This window comes from Gambusia affinis, linkage group LG05 (assembly GCF_019740435.1).
Source record: "Gambusia affinis linkage group LG05, SWU_Gaff_1.0, whole genome shotgun sequence".
In the NCBI taxonomy this organism is placed as follows: Eukaryota; Metazoa; Chordata; class Actinopteri; order Cyprinodontiformes; family Poeciliidae; genus Gambusia; species Gambusia affinis.
Genome location: NC_057872.1, coordinates 15772306 through 15795511, shown reverse-complemented (window position 1 = coordinate 15795511; position 23206 = coordinate 15772306). Strand labels below are relative to the sequence as shown.

At 37.9% G+C, this 23206-nt stretch overlaps 1 protein-coding gene across 1 annotated transcript in view; it reads left to right on the top strand.

Annotated features, from left to right (window-relative positions):
• Positions 1-23206, top strand: part of mindy3 (MINDY lysine 48 deubiquitinase 3) — a 28896-nt gene extending 5690 nt beyond the window's left edge. Inside the window, exons 10-16 of the mRNA XM_044117703.1 lie at positions 58-128; positions 2127-2207; positions 12878-12950; positions 15920-15992; positions 17807-17894; positions 19563-19634; positions 21675-23206. Coding sequence (XP_043973638.1) covers positions 58-128; positions 2127-2207; positions 12878-12950; positions 15920-15992; positions 17807-17894; positions 19563-19634; positions 21675-21824 — 608 coding nt within the window. The 3' untranslated portion in view covers positions 21825-23206. The remainder of the gene's footprint in view (positions 1-57; positions 129-2126; positions 2208-12877; positions 12951-15919; positions 15993-17806; positions 17895-19562; positions 19635-21674) is intronic.

Below are 23206 nucleotides of genomic sequence, written 5' to 3'. Positions count from 1 at the left end.
TTCCATCAATAATATCAATTTTCACCTCTCTTTTTAATTCTGTTAAATTTCTTGTAGAGTTGCATGGAATTCATAAACAAGCATCTGTTGGCTTCCTCACGCTTATGGAGTCACTGCGCTACTGCAAGGTACAAACACATGCAGAAGATAAATGAGAAGTTTAAGCAAACTGTGAAGCTCTTGCTAAGTGTGCTGAAAACTTGTTTGTTTTTTTTTAAACTATAGTTTACTTTGATCGAGAATTCAAGATGATCACAATTGAGTTGAGCACAAAAACGTACAAGTAAATAGACAGTTGATTCATGTTGCTTTTAACTCTGAGATATGGTAAATTTTTAGTAAAAGTAACAAACTACAACACTTTTTAAAAGATTTAGAAGTAAACTGTTTAAACAAATCAAAAAACACAACACACTTTCTCACTTTAATTTTCTGTTTTTATGTGGAACATAAGAACAGAACCTACAACCTAATTGCTATATGGACATCACTCTTAATGCACAATCCCCGAATTGAAACATGGTGGGATCATCACACTTTGGGGAAGCTTCCCTTATGCGGGAACATAATCAGAGAAATGACAAGATAGATGACGCTAAATACAGTTATGCTGGAAGAAAACTTGTTGGAGGCTGCAAAAGACTTGTGACTGTGGCAGAGGTTCACCTTCCAGCTGAAGAGAAAAGAAAACATTCACCCAGAGCTAGAGATGGTGATAAATGCAAATTTATACATTAAAAGTGTAAAGCCTAAATACAATTAAGGGGGTGGGAGATATACCGCGATGAAGCAACTGTGTGAAAATGTTGTCTGTATTGAAAACAACCTAAGAAATTTGACTATACACCCTATAGCTGTATCTGACTCCTTGAAATTGGCCTCGGTCTTTTTAAGAAACTCCTATGCTCTCCAAGACAAGACAATGCTTCTCCATACTGTCCATTGATGCCATTTGCAATTGTCTTTAGAAGTGTGGCAATTTATATAATAGGTTCAGCAGATGCACAGTTCCACCAGGTTTTTGCTGATTGCTGCTACCGCTAGTCTGGTAGAGGTGTGTGGAGGAGGAGCAGGGGATGGGTGCTTTGCTTAGGTGACTGAAGATCAAAGGCAAAGCTTTGGGTAAATGAGTGCTGCATTGCAGTAACAGGCATTAAGGCACCCCCGAATTACTGCCATGGGACATTCGAGGATTCCTCTAACATGCAAGAAGGAATTAAAGCAACAGTCTGGCTATGTGTTTGATAAGGAAATAACATCTTGACATCATATAAAGCTCAAAAAAGTCGATTTTGCCTAATGGCTTAAGAATGTGTTTGCATTGGAGCTTCAGTCACCCAAGCAAAGACTTAAAAATTGTTGAAACCATCTCCATCCAAACTGATTTGCAGGTAAAAATGTAGAAACTTGCTTTCAAAGAATTACAACTCAAACTGGAACTGAACTGGAACTTGAGTTTTGACTCGGAGGGGATGAATATATATTCTTTCTACACTGTTAAGTTTCATTTGTATAAAATTATTTTTTCTATTCCTTTCTCTTCGTGTTGGTTTGTCACACAACATTCGAATAAAATACATTTAGTTTGGGAGGGAATTGTGTTCAAAATGTAATGAATACTTAGGGCATTTATACACCTGTATATTTAAACTTTTTGATTGAGGCAAATCCAAGTTAGACAAAGTAAGTAACTTGTAAATAAGTGATACTTTCTAAAACGATTGTGAGATTGTGAATCTTGGGATTTTAACATATTGTACCAACTTAAGTCACAAAGAGCTAAAATTTTAATATGGTTGTGCAAAAAAATCAAGCTACCATAAAAATATGGAAGCCAGTCTTCAAATTGACATAATGAACCTGTTTACGATGTGCATGTATTCCCATACATACACAATATACATGTTCTCCTAACAAGGGGAAAGATCATTTTGGTGAATATGAGTTTTTAATTGAATCCTGATGGTGTTTGGGGAGTTTGTTTTTGTAACTTGTCTTTTCTGTTCAGTTAGTCAGTTCATTTTTCTAATGAAAAAGACATGTTTGATTTGAAGCAAATGCTAAATCATAGTAGTACTTGCCAAAAATAGATTCTCTCCTCTTATAATCTATTCTATCTATTTTAGGTCGGGACATTCCTCAAATCTCCAAAGTTCCCTATTTGGATTCTTGGCAGTGAAACGCATCTCTCTGTATTTTTCACCAAGGCAAGTTGAGTGCACTAATCTAGCACATATTTCACACACCGACACAGAGTCTGCAACACAGGCAGATATTTCTCAGCAGGTTAGAAAAACTAAAATAAGGAATGTGCTCAACAGATTTAGTTTTGTGTAGATCAAATATCTGTGTGTGTGTGTGGAAAACCAGGTGAGGCAGAGATGGAGGGGGAAAGAATGTGAACGCAGGAGATTGTCTTTTATGGCAGGTGCTGTATGTTGGATTGTCACCAATCAAGTATCAAGTGGAGATGAAGGGAGTTAAATAGTACATTTGTTATATTGTATGAGGTAAAAGTCTGCTTGGCTTCAGTAAAAGACACCAGGTTTACCTTTGCTGTCAGGGCAATTATAACAATGTGGATTGATGTTCCAGATTTTTTTTTTCTTGGTAGAGTTTGGTCTCAAACACTCTCAGCATTCATTTTTGACTAAATAATCAAGTCTGAGACGATTACGTAATGTGAATAAATTATTTGGTGCTTTTGGAGTGTGGCTATTAATGTGGTGTAAATCACAAACTTGCTGCAAGTGCCAGAGTCACATTAACAAAGATATTTAACTGAACAAAACTTTTCTGCTGTGTTTGCACCCTTCGTCCACATGCAAACAGGATTTTCATGGAAAATCTATATTTTAATAAAGCAATTTTAAAAATGCAGATTAAAAATAAAATGCTATTGTATGCAATTTATATCTGGAAATAATTAATTATGATGATTACGCTTCACATAATCATTATCACAAATTGTGCTAGAAGCCACAACAATAGTAGAACATTTTATGTTTTGTATTTTGTGTGTGTATGTGTGTGTGTTTATGCTTATTTTTTTCCTCTCTCTTTGTCTGTTTTGTTTTTCTTTCTTTTTTTTTTTTTGGCATCTGGCTTACTTTGTCCTGCCTGTTTTGTCAAAACAGAGAAAGCTGAGAGGCTAAAAGGTTCCAAAGAAAATACAAGGCTCTTTAGTCTGCCACAGCTTTATTGATGCTTACAATCTCCTTAAATGTTGGTATCGTTAACACCTCCTGCCAGGCCAACATTATGCATTACAGTGATTTTGACCTTAATCCTGTAGTGTGTACTGTTTAAATTTGTTTTTTACATTCTCTTTTACAAATTTTCTGCCAGTTTGTAAATCTAAGGAATAAATGTGAGAGATGAAATGCAGCCAAAATGGTTTCTGTTGAATCCCAGTTTTATAGGGGCAATGGACAGGAACATAGTCTTGTTGTGAAAATACCATGCTTAAATGCTGTGGTTTTCAGTAATAAAACTAACCAATGATTCTTTTGTAGCAATTATGCCTATTAACTTGTGAAATCATTAGTTACTTACCGAGTTAAAGTTGTACAACTTTAACAAACTTTGTTGCACTTGTTATAATTTTACAGCTTTTAATCTCTTTCTGGACTGTCTTGTTTCAGTAGCAGAGCTCTGTGTTCTTGGTTCACAAAACTCCAGCTGGTTAAAAAAAAAAAAAAAAACACAAGACTTTTTCTGACCTTTTCTACTCGGCTTTCCAGAAACGCTGTAACTGGTTGATCCCATATTACAGCTGAGGCAATGTTAGGACCTGGTATAGAAACCTGAGGAGAGTGCCGTCGTGTGTGTTTCCTTATACTGGTGTGTGTGAAGGCATTCACCTTGTACTAAAACAGGTTATCACGCTCATCAGTGAGACTGTAACTATATACAGCAAAAGATTGAGAATTAAATCAAGGGTCTAGGAAGTCATCTCTATTATTACACCACACCCTTAATATAAAATTGATTAAAAGCTCGGTTACATGACTAAAGCTCCACCCGGGAGTCCTAGTGTATCAAATGTTGGATCTGTGATGAACCAATCATGTATGCGCTAATGAGTTACCGATTCACACAACTCCCCGAGGCTGGTGATATGTTTGTATATACATTCACATTGCAGAGCAGAAGAAATTGAATCCTGATTAGCGTTAGTGGTGTGTGTGTGTGTGTGTGTGTGTGTGTGTGTATGTGGATTTAGCTGGCTGGTGTATTCCAAGGAATGTGATGCCAAAGTTTCATCAGAATTTCTTCTGCTCTTCCATGAGAGAGGTTTTATGGATAGACTGGCCCACCAAGTCATGTCTGTACATTTGCAGTTAACAATAGTGACCCCACTGTTGCCAACTTGGTCACTTTCTTGCTATAATTTGCGGTGTTTCAAACAAAAAAATTGGTATTGGCCAAAATCGGATTCCGCAGGTCCGGCCTTTTAAAGATTGGTATTTGGTGATTACAGATTGGAGTTGACTGGAGTTTTTAGTATGCAGGTAGAGGAGAAAGATCAAAATCCAGAGTCATTTTCCAGAAAATCAGCCTACTTTTTTAAAAGTTTCTTTCCATTCCAGTTTTTAATGACAAAGCTGCCCAACTGAAGGTTCATCCTGCAAATTTTATTCTTTACCTTACTAGTCCCTCATGGGATGAAAAGGGGAGGAAAGGAAGTTGAGAGGAAGGATGCACTTAAAAAGGGCACTGCAGTGGTCACTCAGGAAAGGGGCTTAGGGGAGGGGGATCCTCTTGTGACATTTCTCATCAGTCTTTACTCTACCCTCACTAAGTGATGAGGTTCACAGGCTGTATCCGAACTTCTCCTGGGACATGCATGTGTGTGTTTGTGTGACTGTGTGTACAGTAGTTGTGCTCTGGGTCAGTAATTTACTTGAAGAGGTAATAGCCGTTGTGGCGCTCTCTGTCTTCTAAGACTTCCACCTCTGTCTGCACACAAGACGTCTTTTAGAGGCTAGTAAAAAAAGAAGAAAGTGGGCTGACGGAGAAGAAATAAAGATTTCCCTGGAAAATAATGGAATGATATGCTGCCATGCACAACCAACTTATAGTCATTTATGAAGGAAACTCAATAGATTTAGGCAATTGAAATGTGGAACTAATTACTTCCTGGAGACTGGGCAACTTCCCTGCATTATTACAATGCAGGGAAGCAACAATGCAGAAAAGACGGGCCCAGGGCCATAGCAATATGTTAAACTTTTTAAGGTTTTTGGACCATCTTAAATCGGAACAAATCTGAATACAGAACTGTTTTATATGTATTCTTTAAAACCTAGTTTCATTTTATGGAACCTTTTCCTTTTTAAAACGAGAATATAAATGTACTGAGTGCAGAATAAGAGGCTTGTCTGCGGTGCCATTCTTGCCAGTACAGCTGCTGACCCATTGAATCATTCCTAAAAGATGCAATAGAATGATAGAGGAAGATTTCTATAGAACACCACAGGCACATTTAAGGATCTTTTTTCCTCTAAACAGGATTGCTCCCTTGTTCATTTGATCAGTGGGTGCGGGTCATATGTAAACACAAAACAACAAAGCGGTGTACATTAGCAGTCATTAATAACCTTTGACAGGTCAGACCAAAGGTCATTGTAATGGGATAAAGGGTTGTCATCGGAAGTGTGTACGTGCTGCATTATTCTTCATTCACCCTTGGGTGTTTGTCAGTGTTATAGGAGCCATCAGTGTGTTATACAACTACTCACTGGTGTCTCATCTCTTTTCACAGAGACGCACTTTTGGTTATCGAAGACGGCTTCATAAATCACTGTTTTGTTCTGTCTGTCACACTCGAGGCTCATGCTCATACCCACAGACCTCAAGCAGAAACTGCACTCTCATTATGTGACAGGAGAAGAGCTTGCCATTGTTTCTTGTGATTTCCTATGACGTCTTGGGTCATATGCTTTTATATGACCCAAGTTTTTTAGATTAACTAAAAACTATAAAGCACAAACACAGTCATGACACATTTGGATAACAATCTCTTGCATGTTGACCTTCTACTCGACGTGTCTTGTAGTAACTGCTCTGTACCTGCTCTGAACAAGACTGGAGACATTATCCAAGACCTGTGCTTTGTTTTGAAACTGAGACCTTTAAATATACTCCATGTCCACTCACAGACTCTCAGCACACACAATACCTCTTTAGGAGAACAGGAGGGAAGGAAAGTGTAATTCTAGTACAAGGCTATGCCTACCTGACTTACCTGAAGTAGCTACCTTGATGTGGAGATAAAGTCTGAAAGGAAGAATGAACAAAAAGTGGAGGGTAGAAAAGGAGGAAATACTACAAAACTGGAGTACCTACTTATCCCAGGAAAAGGTAGGTAACAAGGGCAAAAGACAAAGGGAAAGGGGAAACTAGATGAGTGAGAGATCTTCTCTGCTTGAAGAACCCCCAAAAATGCTGGTGAAGGTTTTACCCATTCACAAACATTCCATGAAGTGACACAAGTGCTGAAAGGGTCCAGTTACTTTCAGACAACCTTTTGTACTTTATCTAGCAGACCATGATGCAGGAAACCCAACCAGATTATAACTAAGGAAGATAACTCAGACAGTCAACAGCACTTCAAATCTATTGTAGGCCTGTCGAGATCTCTTGGCTTATAAATAAGGTTCTTATACAATCTCAAAAGTTGCTTAAGGTTATTGAAATGTATTTATATTTCCAAATTGTAGCCTGTGTCATTTTCTAAAAGCTTTATACAGTCCACCATTCATATATCTGTCCTTGCATCCATCCAGGTATTCTCTGTTACAGCTACACATATATATATGCCTGTCCATTTACTATCCTAAAAACAATCCACATTTGCACTAACTTATTACATTTCCTCATTTGCCCTTCTACCATCCATTTACAATACTGTGGTAACATTTTTTGAAGGCACAGCCTCTTTCTAGTTGAATGCAAAAGTATGATTAATTATATTATGCAAGACTAAGTAGAGGACAATTGAACCCTTGTTTATAAAATTATATAATTTAAGTGTCACTTTGCTGTTTGGTCTCGCAGTAAACAAGATAATGCTTAGTAAGTTTTAATATCCTTTGTGAAGTGTGTGCCATTTTGATTCAGTTGTGTAAATATTTCACCTTTAATATTGCTAGTCATTAGTGTGCCAGTGTGTGCTTGCATTTGTCAATTTAATATTGGTACAAATTGATTTTACTACTCTGGAACAAATGAAGGTTATACAAAAATAAATTGACTGAAAACAGACCTTTATCTAGTTCATTCCAAACCTATTACAAGCATAAACAAGATCCAAGAAAATGTATTCAGCAGAAAAAGCTCTGTACAATTTCTGTCTTTCTGGTCACAGAAGAATATTTTCTTGGGTAACTAAATACAGAAGGGTTGGTTATTGTGGCGCCTTCTTTTTTTTTTTCTTGTCAGGTACCACCGTATCACCATAACCTGTATTGTTATTACCCATATTGACTCTAATGTCTTTACAACTAAATGCATGGGAAACACTGGTTTGTTTTGTGGCTTGAGTATTTGGTAGTCTACAAAGCCATGTGCTGATTAACATTTTCCTGTATTAACTCATACCACAGTAGAACAAAGTGTTACATGACTAGAATGTTGTGTGGTGCAGAAGATGCCCTGAGAAGTGCTTAAGATTTTTTTGTCTTGACTGTCCAGAGGAGAAAATACCTCATAACAACACTTTTGTGTTAAGAAGGTTGCATATGTTGTTGTTGCTTGTTTTTTGGGAGAAATGTTCTCGCCATGTTGGAATTTACAACTTCTAATAGCAACCCATTGTTTTGGTAGGTGTGTGCCTGCAGGGAGGGGACGGACTGAACGTCTCTCTTTCTGCAGCTTTTCTACTAGAACTGCCATAATTTGGGCAAATTAGAAAACAAATGAATTCTGTTCAGTATATATATTTTTATGTTATTTTTAATAAGTTTTATGTTTAATATATCAACTATTTTGACAACCCTATTTATATTTTCTCTGTCTATCCATTTGCCCTCTGTTCCTCAATTCCCCCTGGTTTCCATCTTCCTGTTTGTTTTCCTTCTCTCTGTCTCTGTTTACTCCCTTTTCATTCTTCCATTTGCCCATAATCTTTATCCAACATCCATCTAACCATCTGTTTTCCTTATGTCTTCATCTATGCTTTTCCCTAGTTTATTAATTCCTCTGTCCATCCACCCATTTATATGAATTTATTATTCCATCCTTCTGTTTGTGCAACTTATTTCCTCTTTAAAAATTTGTCTACAGCTTTTATTCTGGAAAAGTATGGAATTTAAATGTGAAAAATCTGGAAACTGACTAATCAGAAACACACCCACTTTCTTCATACTGCATAAAACAATTAAATTAGTTCTTAAATACGCAGTCGTTTTTTTTAATCCCGTTTACTGCTGCTTTGGGTTAGAGAAAATAATCCCACAGTCTAATTTTTTTTTTTGTCAGTCAGGAAGTGTGTATCTGTATGTTGTTCATCCTTTACTCATTTGGGGTATATTGTTGTTGCGTTGTCATGCAGGTCAAGGGTTTGTGCATAAAAGGTCAAACTGCAGAGTTTGGAATGTGCTCCTTGATTTCATTAGCCACACTTAAAGTGAGTTGGCCTTGGTGCTGCAGTGTGTGACTCTGTGTTTTGTGTGTTTGTAGGAGCTCTAAGCAGAAAGTAATTCATTGCTCCTGTATAAGCAAACATTTGGTATCATGGGATGCAGTGTGTTTGTTGCTCAGATTCTGTCTCTTACTAACATGTTCACGGTGGAGAAAGAAGAAACATGAAATAGACAGGCGCACACTTCCAAACCTCCCTGCAGAGAGTGTTAGCTCCGTGACTTGTTTTCCAACTCAGCAGCATCTTCCTGAGGCCTCTAATAAAACACAGATCAAAGACAAGCAAGCAGACATGTCATCGCATACAGAGACACACAGTTCTGTCACTTCTGCAGCCGTTATTAGTGCCTGTTCTTATCTGCACAATCTTTTGCAACATTGAGTCACAATTGTCTCTGTTCCTTTCAACATGCTCATTTTGGAGGGTTTAAAAAAACACCATAAAGGCATGTCACTTTTAGTTCCCTGATGACCGATTTGTAATGTTTATCCTCTGATAAAGCCGGTATCCTGTTCCAATTGTTAGTAAACATGATTTACATGAAAGCTATTTCAAAGTTCAACTACTCATGAACTTTGAGTATAACTTTCGAGTATTCCTAGTTTTTTACTTGTGGGAAGAGACTTGTTTTATTTGTTAGGAAATATAATATAAAGCGGCTTGTAAAAGTATTCATACTGTATACTTTCCAAGATTTTGTCACACTGGATCCACAAATTACAATTTATTTCAAATGTATTCCATTTGCAAATGAAAATGACCAATTACAGCAGCAGGAATGTTTTTCTTCTTGCTTTGCATATCTGGCAACTGCAACTACAGCCAATTCCTCTTGATGAAGTAGCTCAAGCACAACTTGAACAGAGAAGATCTGTGAACATAATTTTTTAAGGCTTGACTCGGAATTCCAATTGGGTTTATGTCTGGACTTTGACTACACCATTCCAAACCATTCATAATGTTTTAGAATTGTTTGCTCTAGAGTGAATCTCTGTTCCGCAGCCTGCAACAAATTGCATCTCACTTAGGGCTGCGCAACACATCGCTATTCACTGTACGCAATATCAACATTCATTGCAAAGAACTGTTTGGACTAAAACTTGTTAGTACAACAGATTCAGGTTGTCAATGCAAGTAGTGTGCTCAGTTCTGTTTGCAGCAGAAAATGTTTTAGGAGAACATGAAGATATTCTCGTAAAGTCTAAGGAGCTTCAACTGAATTGTTTCTTTGCCAAAAAAGCAGATGGAGCCAGATGCAACTTTTTAAATTAAACTATGTTGTTTAGACAGAAGTTAGAAAAAGTTTGTTTTTTCCCCAGTAAATGGATGCGTTACTCACCATTATGGGCCTGTGTTTGCAATAAACTTGAAGCTCAAAGAAACCTGTATTTTAGTTATATGTTTGTTTATCTTTCACAAGTTATGATGTCATTTGGATGTGCAACACCATTACCAGATACCTTTTTTTTTTCTGGTAATGTAGTTTCATCCATCTTCCCATGAACTCAGTTTGCTGATTCTGCCACCTTTATGTTTCAATATTGTTATTGTTTTTCTCCACACAAAGTATTGTGCTCGTTTGCTGATATGCTTTATGTGCACCCTATAAAACATGTGAGAAACAACTTTCTTTCAGCAACAGCTTTCTTTGTGCCTTTCTTCCTTTACAGTTCAGATATGGATAATAAATTAGATACAAATGGACTCCTTGAACCAGCTAGTTTTCTTGTCAAGAGAGTAGAGTAGAGTATCCTTAAGAATATCAGAGTAAAAATGACTGAATACAAATTGGTTTCTGTATTTAAATTCCAATTTGTCATAATATATTGAAGCATGTGGTTGTAGAAAAACTAGATGTTAAGTTTTTAAAGGGTATGATTACTTTTGCAGGTCACTGTAATTTAACTTGGTCTGATTTGTTTGTTTTTAGATCTTAAAGAGCTTTTCATCACTTTCCCTCCTCCTGTAAACCATTGTCCACAATCATCAGTGCAACACTGACATATTCTGCTTATGACAAAAATGCTGTCGGCTTTATGGAGCCTGTAATGTTAACATGTCGGCCCCCTTGCGATAGTTTGTGTGACAGAACGGTATGTGAGCATATATTCTCTGGCGTGTGACTGTTTTTCTTTACATTTGAAGAGCCAGCAGCTGGGAGTCATCTCTTCTTGATGTGTCTGCTCGAACACCCCTCTCACGCTGAGTAAGCCCCCCAATACAGTAATAAGTGGACTGTGAAACCCAAGCAAGCTGTGTGGATCTGAGGCTCTAGGTTTAATAAAGAGGCCAGCTAAAAGGAGATGAGCAGGGTTCATTTGTTCTCTCAAAACATTATGTGTTTGTTCAGCAATTTGTTGTCATAAATACTTGCCCTCCCACACTCAGGCAAGGACAGTGAGACCCTTTCTGCTTCCATCTACGATTTTGGACGTGTTTTAGCTGGAATAAAAAAAAAAAAAAGACATGTTTTAAAATGCTTAAAAGTTTATTCTCTACATTTTCCACTCTTCTCGTCATGTTTTTTAGGTTTTTATTTTTAATCTTGTAGCCTCCTCTGCTTTTAAAAAAGTAGTTTTTCTTGCAAGAACTCATTGGTTGTTCTTTTGTCAGGTTTCCGATAATCTTTCAAGCAAATTGGAGTCTTGAGTTTAAAAACAAAATTCAATTTTTTATGAAAAAATAAGACTAAGCTTAAGAAATCTTGTTGTACAAGTTCATTTTTGAGTTTAAGTTTAAAGCCTTCACAAAGTTCACTACCAAGAATGAAATGTTTATCTACTCTAGGTGTAAAAAAAGTTGTTGTTTTTTACCTCAGTGTTTTATCCTGTTGTAGTGAAATATTTTAATCTATTTTTGGAGGATTTGATGTGCTAGATCTACACAGAATGCATAGTTTTATTTTACATAGTATTCAGTCTGCTTTTGAAGAGTCAATACATGGTGGAAACCATTTTCTCTATACCGGTAATTTCACCTACAAGCCACCTGTACATGTCGCTACAAGCTTTGCATATCTATCAAATGCTGAATATGCTGTTTTGTTTGAAAATGTGAACCAGCTCTCAACTTTTTTTTGCAGCCTCTACTTTTTCCCAGCTGAATAAAAACCATCGCCACAGCATGATGCATGTTTCACCATGGGGATACTGTGTTCAGTGAAACTCAAAGTATCAGTTTTCTGCCCCATACACAGTTTTGCATGTATCACAGATTTCAAATGTTGTCTAGGTGTACCAGTTCTTAAAAAAATGCATTCTTTTTCCACTTCAGTTATGTAAGATTTTTTTGCTTTTCTGTCATTTAAAATCCCAGTGAAAAATATTGAAGTTTTCTGTGTGTAACTTGGACTATGAATACTTCATCCATCCATCCATTTTCTGTTCATCCTTGTCCCTTTAGTGGGGTCGGGAGGGTTGCTGGTGCCAATCTCCAGCTACGTTCCGGGCGAGAGGCGGGGTTCACCCTGGACAGGTCGCCAGTCTGTCACAACTATGAATACTTTCCCAAGGCAAATATGTACTGTAGATTGTAGGCCTGTCATTAAAGGCATCAAAATGTGTTGATCAACAAACACATTTCACTTTTGTTCATTCCCTTCCATCACTGCTTTAGTGTAAAGCCCTTTCTTAGTCAACAAACACAGGAAGGTTTATCACAGAACATGGTCTATGTGTGTAAGGCTTGATTTCCTTATTGTGTGTTTGGACTGAAAACAAGCTGTCTTAAGTTTATCAGCGGATCAGTTAATTACCCAGTACTCTCTGCTGATTCCTTCAGTCTTTCTCACTGCACAGATTTAGTCCATCACATCAAATACATATTTTTAACATACATTATTGCTGCACCACAAAGTCACTAGTGACTGACCAAATATGCTGACCTTGTGTAATACTTATGTGTAGTACTTTGATTATATTTTCTTTCTTCTCGACCTAATTGTATAATTTAATTTTCTGCCATGTTTTCTCTCCTTGTTGTAGTACTGCTTCTGATGTACAATTGTTGAAGCTCTTTTCTTTGAGAAACCAATTTAAAATCTGTTCCATTTTTTGAGAGTCGTCCCTCTCTCTCTCCTTATTAGTTAAAAATCTCTATGCATAGGATACATTTCCTCCAGTTTGTTAACCAGACCTTGGTTTATTTTTTTTAACTTTTGCTATTCTTCTCTCCCTGTTTCTTCCTTTCCTTTCCTCTCCCTCTTTTTCCTATTTGGCTGTTTCCCAATAGGAGATGTCGTTGGTAGGTCCAGAATCTCCATCAGAACAGGCAAGAAGGGTTTTCCAGTCATTTGATCCGGAAGGTAAATAAGCAACAAGTGTTTGCATCATTTGCACTGCACATGTGATCATGATCTAGCACCCCACTCCCTGTGGGCTTTTTTTCCCCACCCATGTTTCAGATTAATTGAAAACTTCCCCTACCCATCTCACCCTTCTCAGTCAGTCTTTCCTTTTCTTCTACATGGGGAACAAGATGGCTCTCTGATCTCTGCTGTTGTTGTTGAAGTTAGTCAGATCAGACCCTCTAACAGCTGAGTCAACCATCCTGCCTCTTTCTTCTTTTTCCCTTTTTCTCTCCCTATTTGCTGCTTCCAGCTGATGGGGGTAAAAGGCAGTGGGAAGGACATGACTGATTTCTTTTATCTGCATTTTGAAGTTGAAAGTTAGATTTTTTTCTTTTTTTTCCCTCTGGGGTTAATTTGCATAAGGTGTGACTAAAATATCCTATTTAGAGGACATGTTATTTACTAACAGCTGTTTCTACTTACAAAGAAGAGAACATCTCTAGAAATGCAGCCCAAAAGACATGAAAGAACAATCAGCCATAGGTCCTTTTTTTTTTTTCATGTAGACAGCACATCTTGTTTTGTTTGCATCTTCTGCCCAGAAGATTTTTCCACATCTACTTTATTACATCCATGCACTATGTACCACACTGGTGTATCATTCATAGTAACGAACCAAAACAGCGTATTTATTTTCAAAGACCGGTAAATTTATTCCTGCCAAATACAGCTTACCTTTTTAAAAAGATTTGTTTTTTGTAATAATAAGCACAAATCAGGAACAAAAGGTTCTGTAATTTTAAAAAAAGTTGTTTTTGTTGTTTTTTTGTTTTTTTTATTTAAGTTGTTTGACCATGTCAAACAAAGTTTGTTCTGGTCTAAGTTGAACTAGTTAATTCCATGCTTAACAAAAACTTTCAACTTTAAAATGTAACTTAAAATTCATCCAGTTATTTTTATTCTGTTCATGAAAATAAAAGGAAGCTTTTTTTCCTTGTTTTTTTTTTTTTTCTTCTTCTTCTTTGCATTAGGACTTGAGGGCATACACTGCACAATATTTTCAGTTGTATTCAGCGCCAGCTCAAACTGACTAGATTGCAGAGTTGAGTGTTCAAATCATGTTCTCTCACTGTACGACCAGAAGCTCAGATGTGAGTTGATTGCTCAAGCTGTTTAGAGTTGTATTTGAAACGTAATCAATTGCAAATTTATTGGTGGAATCTGACTTGATGTTGTGTTTTTACTGTTGATTCTATGTTGCTTTGTGTTTGATTTGATGTAAAGCACTTTGAAATGCCTTGCTGCTGAAATGTGCTATACAAATAAAATTTGATTGATTGATTGATTGATACATCGAAGCAGCACTTCAGAATCTCGAATCTGGAGTTTCAAGGAGTGTGTGTACTACATGATGCACGATGCAATTATGCTGAAACTCGGCCCAACCCCAAAACTTGTCGCAGGAATGGTAAAATCAATACAAAGTGGGTCAGAAATTGCAGCGGTCATGTTCAGATTGACAAACATGAGAACTACACATTGATCAGTGCTATCCTTCACTTAATGAAGAGACTGTAAAACAAAGTTTTTGGTTTGTTAAACCTACACATTTTATTCTATTGCATGTCTGTAATATCACAATTGTGAAGGACTGTTCCAATATATATTAAAACATATAATATTAAAATATTATTTTTCAAGTATCGTGTTTTCACAGTTGGATGTGGCTTCAGCATGAACTCCTGGTATAATTACTTTTATTACATCAGGAGTTAATTATTGTTTAATAATCAACAAGAACATGAACAATGTAGGGTTTTTTTTTTCTTTGGTTTCATGAACCCAATGTCATATATTATCTCATTGAATAGTTTAGACACAGTCCATAGATTAAACTTTTGTGTTCATATGCATTTGTTTATACTGCGAAATGAAGCGTGTCATTCTCAGCTGCCTTTAGCAGCCCTGTTGACTTTCTGGCCCTTTGGAGCACGTTCTGATTTGCGGACCTCATTGTGAATGTAATTCTAGGACCTGCTGAGATTAGCCCTTCCAGCTAGAAGCAGTCCTTTCTGCTCAGAAAACCTCCACTATAGATCTGTAAACATAACTGTCATTTGTTCTTACTTGCTCTTCATTTGTTCCTTCCTGTTGCACAGTACAGCAGTGCCGCTGTCGTCTGCCAACAGGTTCTGCATACCATATGGTCTGCTCTCACGCACACGCGTGCACACAAGCACATGCTTTGTCTACTGTCGGTGAACCTACGCACTGAATGGCAAATGTGCACACATGAAAGGAGAATATTGTACACAACACGCATATCCATGCAGCGTACAGTTAAGTGCTGCGGTAAGGGATGTTAAACTGTCTGTCGCATGTAGAGTCATCACAACTCCTTTTGTTATGGAAAAAACTCTGCCACACACAATACACTGACTCATAAGTTGTCTCCAAAATTCCCCGTCTCTGTCGCAGTTGAATATTAGTTTGTCATGTCCCTGCACTGCGATGCGGTGCGTGCCTGCATCCTCTTACTTCACATCCACTATCAGTTGTCGCTGTGGGAACTACATCTGGTTTTGGACTGAGAAGAAAAGAGCGGCTTGTGAGAGAGCAAGCTTCGTAATCGTCAATTAATCTCCACAACACAGTTGGGGAATATGCGAGAGTCTGAACAAGATAGCCCACTAGTTCACAGTGACATAAACCTATAAGTATCCAGCCAGAGAAAATGGGCAAAAACACATGTTTGCATTTAAAGTTACTGCTTTCAGGTAACACAATCATGCAGTTCCAATCAGAGCGAAAGGACGAAGAATTTTGTATGAGAGTTGTCAGATGACTTCATTGCACAAGATCTGTAACTTGATGTGCCAATGTGTGCGTGTGTTTCTAAAAGCTTTGCCCTGTCTCAACTTATTGTGTTATGTGCATGATGTACCAATGTCTCCTTATGCCTCCTTTTGTCTGTCTCTTTCTAGATAATGGCTTCATACCAGAGTCTCTTTTGGAGGATGTAATGAAAGCTCTTGACCTTGTCTCAGAGCCTGAATAGTAAGTCCTCGCCTGTTCAAAGCTTACTATAAGATTGTGTGTGTGTCAGGGGAGTGTTAGCTTGTGTGGCTGAACGTCACACCTGTGGACCTTCTAAAGTTCTACCTCCTGAGTCAAGGCCAGGCCAGGTCAGTGACCCTGCGCTCAGGTTTCACTACCAAGCTGCTGTAAAGTAAAGCAAGAGAGAGTGTCGCTATAAAAGCTTAGGAGTAGGAGGAAAAAGTCAGAAACTGGCTTAGAGGGGGATCGTTAACAGCAGGAACAAAGACAAAGAGATCGAAGAAATGCTTAAAAGCGCCGCTTGAAACAGAAGCATGTTTTCTATCTCTGAGGAACAGTCAGCTCGAATGCTGCAGTCGGGGACCTTTGCCAAATACTGGACCACCGATCAGGTCTGCAGACCCCCAGATGGCCAATAGATCACAACAAACGTAGCAAACGGGAGGGAAACTCCCAGTGCAAAGCACATTTATTCCCACACATAAAGAGTTTGTGCATTGATTCCTACCGTTAAAAAAGTGAATAGGGTAAATAATTTAACAGGATCATCTATATTGTTTTTCTTAATTATAAAGACCGATGGCGGGTACTGTTTTTAAAGGGATCTGGAAATAACTTTTGACAGTCTAAGTTTTAAACCAGCTTTGTAAATATGGTGACATCCTCCACTCAATCTTACAATTGGCCTGAGGTCGTTTTTTAGATTTTTATCCTTTTTATCTCGTCAAACCAACTATGTTGGTTTTCTTAAAAAAAAAAAAAACACTAAACAAATTGGTCTGAAGCGCCCAAAACACAAGATTCCAGGTGAAGTCATGGTGAGGGTCTTTGCACAGTCTGGTGGCCAGTGACTTTAAGAAATAAGACCATGTATCCAATGATGGATTTAATGACTGGAGGTTCCTGTTACTCTTATCAACTAATTTTGTCTGCGGTATTTTATGCTACTACTGGAAAATGTTCATTTATTTTTAGGCTTTCTTGTACATGTTTACTGGAGGTGCCAATAAATGTGTAAAATCTGTCTGACAGATGTAAGTATTTTGATGCTATAAATATCATCTGACTGCATTTAAGAACAAATCAACCCACAGATCATTAAAAAAAGTAAACAGTCCTGATGGGTTTATTTTATTATTGTGTGTGTGTGTATATATATATATATATATATATATATATATATATATATATATATATATATATATATATACACACAAATAAACTACAAATACTTCTCAAACTTTTCACAACCATGTTTTTTAATAAACGGATATGATTATAATTCGTGGCTTTTTTTATTATTATTGTTAATACATTGTTAAACTATTGTCATTCAATTACTTAACATGAAATAAAGATTTAAGAGCCTCCATTGCTCTGCAGCAGCTTCAGCAGCAGTTTGAGGAATGATCTCTCTTCTGTGTGTGTCTGAGTAAAACACTCTCTTCCCTCTTTTCTCCCTTAAAAGGACAATCTGTTCAATTTTTTTATCGTAGTGGAATAATAATAACACTGATCCAACACAGGAATGTCTGGAAAGAGGTATATTTAGTTGTACCACAGTATTTGTGAAAAACAGGCGCACACTGACCAAAACATGCTTCTCAAGTCCACACTGAGCGATGAGGTGATTGTAAGTTTGGCTCAGTTGTCATACACAAAGCTTGTTATTTTGTGCTGCACTGATGCATTCTTCCCACTACCACCTCTTCTTTTTTTTTCATATGGTTGTTGTTTCATTTTTCTGGTTCTGTTTTGTCTGCTGAGTTTTTGTTGATTTCACGTCTCTGTTCTCCATGTCTGTGCCTTTTCAGCGTCAGCCTGGTGAAGAGTAAGCTTGATCCAGAGAGCTTGGGCATAATTCTTCTGGGCCCTTTCCTCTTGGAGTTTTTCCCAGATCAGGTATGTGTGTGTGAGAGAGTGTCTGGAAATCAGCTTTCACTTCAAAAGATACAGGGTATGACACATGCCTTCCACATATCACATGATCCATATCATGGCGAAAACATATTGAGAGAGTTCTGCGTTTACAGCTCGTTGCCAAGGAGCTTTTCTTTTTTAAAACCTTTTGACACATTTTTAAGTTAGAACCACAAACGTTGCCGTGTTTTATTGAAAATTGGTTATATAGAGGGAGAAGGATGCTTGAGTACACAATTATTTAATACTTTTAAAGACATTTGCTTCATGCTACTTGCACATCCTGTGAAAACTTAGTCATATTGGAAGGTTGCATTTTGAAGTCCTGCCACAGATTCTTCTTTGGATTTAGGTCTGGACTTTAACTGGGCCATCATGGATATGTTTTTATTGCTTTTTAGAGGCTTTATTGATTTGACCAGTTTTCAAAGTCTAATGGCCTTTTCTTCCTCTTGTAGTCAAATGATAATTGTCTTATTTAAGTACATCAGTCTTGACGTAAATGTTATTTGTGCACATAAACCTCAGTTGGCATATGCATAGTTATAGTTTTCCAGTAGAGACAAAATTTTGCATGTTGATGTAAGAGTTGCATTTTGGTCTCATCTGATTAGAGCTTTTTAATCAGTTTTTGGCTCCATTTAATGTTCTCACCGCCTTCCATATCAGATTAAAGACAAGTTGACTGTATTTACTAATTAGAAGAGTTCTACTTTGTTGAACTGAATGTTGTTATAAAAATGGGGCGTAATAGAAATGCATTAAAAATATATATGAAGTCTGGCCACTTAAGAGTTCTATTTTTTTGAAAAACATACACAACTTTTCTTAGCTTTTACAATTATGCACTACTTTGATTATTTACTACCTTGTTTTATTTGAAAATTTAAATCACAATGAAACACGTTGAAATTTAGTATCTGAATGTCAGCAAATGTGAGAAGGCTCCGGGAGGTTTACTACTTTTGGACAGACTGTGCACACATGCATGGCACAAAGTTTTCTTGTTGCCAAGCATAAGCATAGTGCTGTTTTAAACATTCCTGTGGCGTCTCATATGAAATGTGTGTGTGTTCACAATCATCTGAGATTACTTTTTGAGGAGCTTAGAAAACGCAGTAAGATGCTTTTATGAGGCAGAACTGGTAAAGAAGATGGAGGAGAAGAGATGGAGGGGAACTGTGTTAAAGTGATCAGGGCTTTAGGGAATCACCAGAGGAATGGTTCGAAGCCGCAAAGAAATTACGCTACCATTAGCCAACTGGACCCACACACACTCAGACACACATGGGATTGTTGCAAGGGTTAGGATTTCATATAAAGGCATACAAACACAAGAAGCTGGACAGCACACCCTGTAAGTCCTCTCTGCGCCTTCAAAAAAATTTCATGGGAAGTGTCTTTACTTGCGGTCGTTGTTTAAGCTTTTGTAGATACCGGAGTTGAGCTTCACAGTGCACAAATAAACACACCTTTAGGTTTAACACATGGGATTTACTACAAATCGTATTGCAGGCAAGAGATGTGACTGTTTGACTTTTTGGTTTATGAATGTTATGCCACTGCCAGTCTTCACCTCCATGTCTGTGAGAACAGTCTGCTTAGAGCCTCTTTTTGACAACCAAGCATGTTTTTTACTCTTTGTTTCAGGATTCAGGAATCCCAGACTCATTTCCAGTCTACCACTACAATGGACTTAAACAGTCCAACCACAAAGAGAGGGTAAGCCACTCTTTCATATGGGTTTTTCCATTGTAAGTAATGATGGTGGTTCTTTTTAATATTCCCAGTCTCTCTCCCAATTACCTCTCTTCTTTTCCTGTCATCATTCATACACACTCACACTCGTGCATACACACAGCCCGAGGCGGCCAGCCACTCCAGAATAAACAGTAGCTGTTGCAAGTCTAATGGCCTGTCCATCCATTCGAAGGCCCAGCTAAACCCTCCTGTTTCTTCGAGTCGGTTCAGTGCAAAGGCTACCGTCAGCAGACTTGCTTTGAAAAATGGTGGAACACAAACTTCTTAAGCAGCCTCAATTTGATGGATGATTGTCAGTGGACGTAGTTGGTGGCTTTGCATAAACCTCGTCCTCAGGAATATCAGTTTTCCCGTCCATCAACACTGCCATGTCTCTGGAAGCTCTCCTTTTCTATCCTGCTACCTGAAGTTGAAGAAACAGCACATCATGTGTGCTCCCACAAACTCACACACGCACACATGTAGTAGCAAGGCGCCTATAAGATTAGGATGTTAAAACCATTCCCACAGCTCAAGATGGAAACAGCAGACCCTCTGACAGCCGTCTCCTACACATGTCTCTTTGAGAGGACCTGCTGTATATGTTTATGCATCCCTCTGACCACTCCAGAGGAAATGTCTGCTATGAAATGAAGTGAATAGCTTTTTTTTTTTTTGTTAGCTCTGTGTAGTGTGGTGCAGATTAACCCTGAACAAGAAGTATTTCAAAAACTTGAGATCAAGCAGGTTGAAACTGAATTCTGTCATGTTCATAGTTTAGCATCTAAATATTCTGAACTACAGTCACAACTCCAACGTAACTAATTATAACCCTTTTTAAATATAAATATAGAAAGTTGAAAAAGTTAGCAATAATGCCATCCTGCAACAATTGGCATACTGATTCTGTCATTAACTATCACTGCAGTTGTACCTTTGCCAGCTTCTCTAAGACAAATTGAGAGTTGGCCAAACCCAATCCTGTTTAACTCGTTCCTTTTCCATTTGCTCACTTAAGCTGCATCTTACCTTGAATCCTCAATACTAGCGCTCTCCTTTACAGACTTTTCTGTTTTTATTTTCAATAGACTAATTAAGTCTGAAAAGTGACCCTTCAAGAATCCATTTCGGGCCACACTGTAGTCAACCAGAGTTGTCCCTACTGCCATGTTTTGTTTGTGGTCTTCAGAGACAGAAGCTCGAGGGAAGTGAGGAGAAAGATGTTTGGTTTGGGAATCTCAGGTTCTTATCTTTTGTTTTTTTATAGTGTGATCTGTTCACATCTCCAAGCCATGTGCTGACATGTGTTGTGATTTGGCGCTATATAGATAAATTTAACGACACTCATTCCATAGAGCAAAATGACATACCGCTTCTCCAAGCCTGAATCTTCTAATAGTATAGAGTTCTCCTTACAGACAATCAAACAGGAGTCTATGTATCTTTACGTCATGTTCACAAGTAATTGTGGGATGGAGCCAGAGATGGATAGTTTTAGAGCCTCTGGGGTAAGGCAGGAGCTGCTCTGGTCTATTGTGTTAAAACAAGAGCTGATTCAAAAACTAACTATGGTGACGACTGAAAGAACAAGATCCTGGATACAAGTAACTACATTAAGTCCTTAAGGTAGTTTTGCACTCCCTCTTGTAGAGCTTTCAGCTCATATCAAGTTTAAAGTGGGAGGAGAAGTATATCGCCAGTAGCACATGCCCACAAAGCTAGATGTCTTGTCTTTCTAATGACCTGAACTTCCAACACACAGTAGTCACCACATTCTCACCTTCAGGGGTGAATGTTGTAATGTTGTTCTGTACATGGTTGCTAAAGTTTGTCCTCTGACTTTTTTTTGTTTTGTTTTGTTTTGTTTAAATAGTGTTCGCCACCAGAGAAAGTTGTGCTCACTTACATTTTGACATAGAAAACTCAGCATCAATAGATTTAAGTTATCTAAAAACAGAAAGAAAAAAAATGTTGACCACATTTTTGATTCTGCTCCTGAACACCCCTGACACTTTCTTCTAGGTTGAATATGTGGAGGGGACAGCTCTGGTGCTTGGTTTCGAAGACCCGATGGTCCGGACCGACGACACACCAGTGAAGCGCTGTCTGCAGACCAAGTGGCCCTACATTGAGCTGCTGTGGACCACCAACCTCTCACCGTCAATGAACTAGCACTGAAACATTTGGTCTTTGCATGTGGTCGGACCACTGCTGCCCCCGCCACATGGCCCTCCTCAGCTTCCCCTGTGCACACTGACCACAGAAGGTCAGCAGACCTCAGAGACTTACGCACATGCAACAGAGACCTATAACAACAAAAGAAACCCAAGGCACACAGGGGACAAACATGTTAATGGAAAAAACACTCAAGCCTGAGATCCATTTCTTACATCTACATTCACACATTCCACATAAATGCAAACTCTGCTGTGCAGTCACCATTGATTGTATTTAAGACACAAGATGTTTGTGACGAGATCATCTTGAAAAAGAAAAGAATGATTTCCGTAACAGCACTGTGTTGTGCTGATAAATTCTGTTACAGTTTAGTAGCAGACATGTAAACACTGTTTAGAAAGCCGAATTTGGTTCAACAAGCGTGTTGTTAAATGTCACACTGAACCACATGTAGAGCCAGTCGACTGTGAAACCCTAATCTTACACCAGAGCTACAGAACTGTTCAAACTTACCAAAGCTTCCTCTAATGAAAACACAAACTCACACGCCCGCCAACAGCCACTTCCACTGCTCGGAGTTTACAGCATTAAAGGGACCAACCCCGAAGGAGAGATCCTAACTGGAAGTTTTCTGCATTTTAACCAAGTTCAAATTGGTTTAGGTGCTCTGTGGGAGCTTTATGCATTATAGGATGGTGGTTAAGTGCTTGTATTTATTATCACGCTCAAAAGTTCTGGAATAAACACTGTTTTTTTTTTTCTTTTGTTCAAATGCTGTGTGATGTTTTTGTTTAAGATTTTACATGTTAAACAACTTCCTCCTAGATACCTGGCCATCCATTTGTCCATCATATTTTCTTCCATTTGTTTGACCGTCATCTGTCCATTCATTTATCCATCCATCTCATCAACCATCCATCTTTCCAACTTCTCAATCATTTCTCCAATTGCTTACAATTTAATCTATTTAATTTAATTCAATCTATTTGTTTTTCAGCCATTTGCAGATTGATCTGTTTTACTTGTCCATCATCCTTCTGTTTGCCCATCATTCATCCATTCATTCTCTTGTCTATTCTATATCGATGATCTTTATAATCTTTATTACTATCAATCCATCTGTCCAGAGATACTGTTTCTTCATTTCTGTGGTGTTTGCAGGTTGCAGAGCTAGGAGGCTTGAGAAATATGAAATTTTAACATGGAAAAACATCAAGGAACCCTGTATAAATTTGTCATGACCCACCAGGAGATGACCTCTGGTTTCAAATGTCTAAGTTCCTTTTTGTAGCTTCGGTAGTAAATCAGCACAAACCTATGTTGTGTGTCCCAGAGAGAATCTAAATCAGTATCTTAATAAATCCCCAAGACACTAA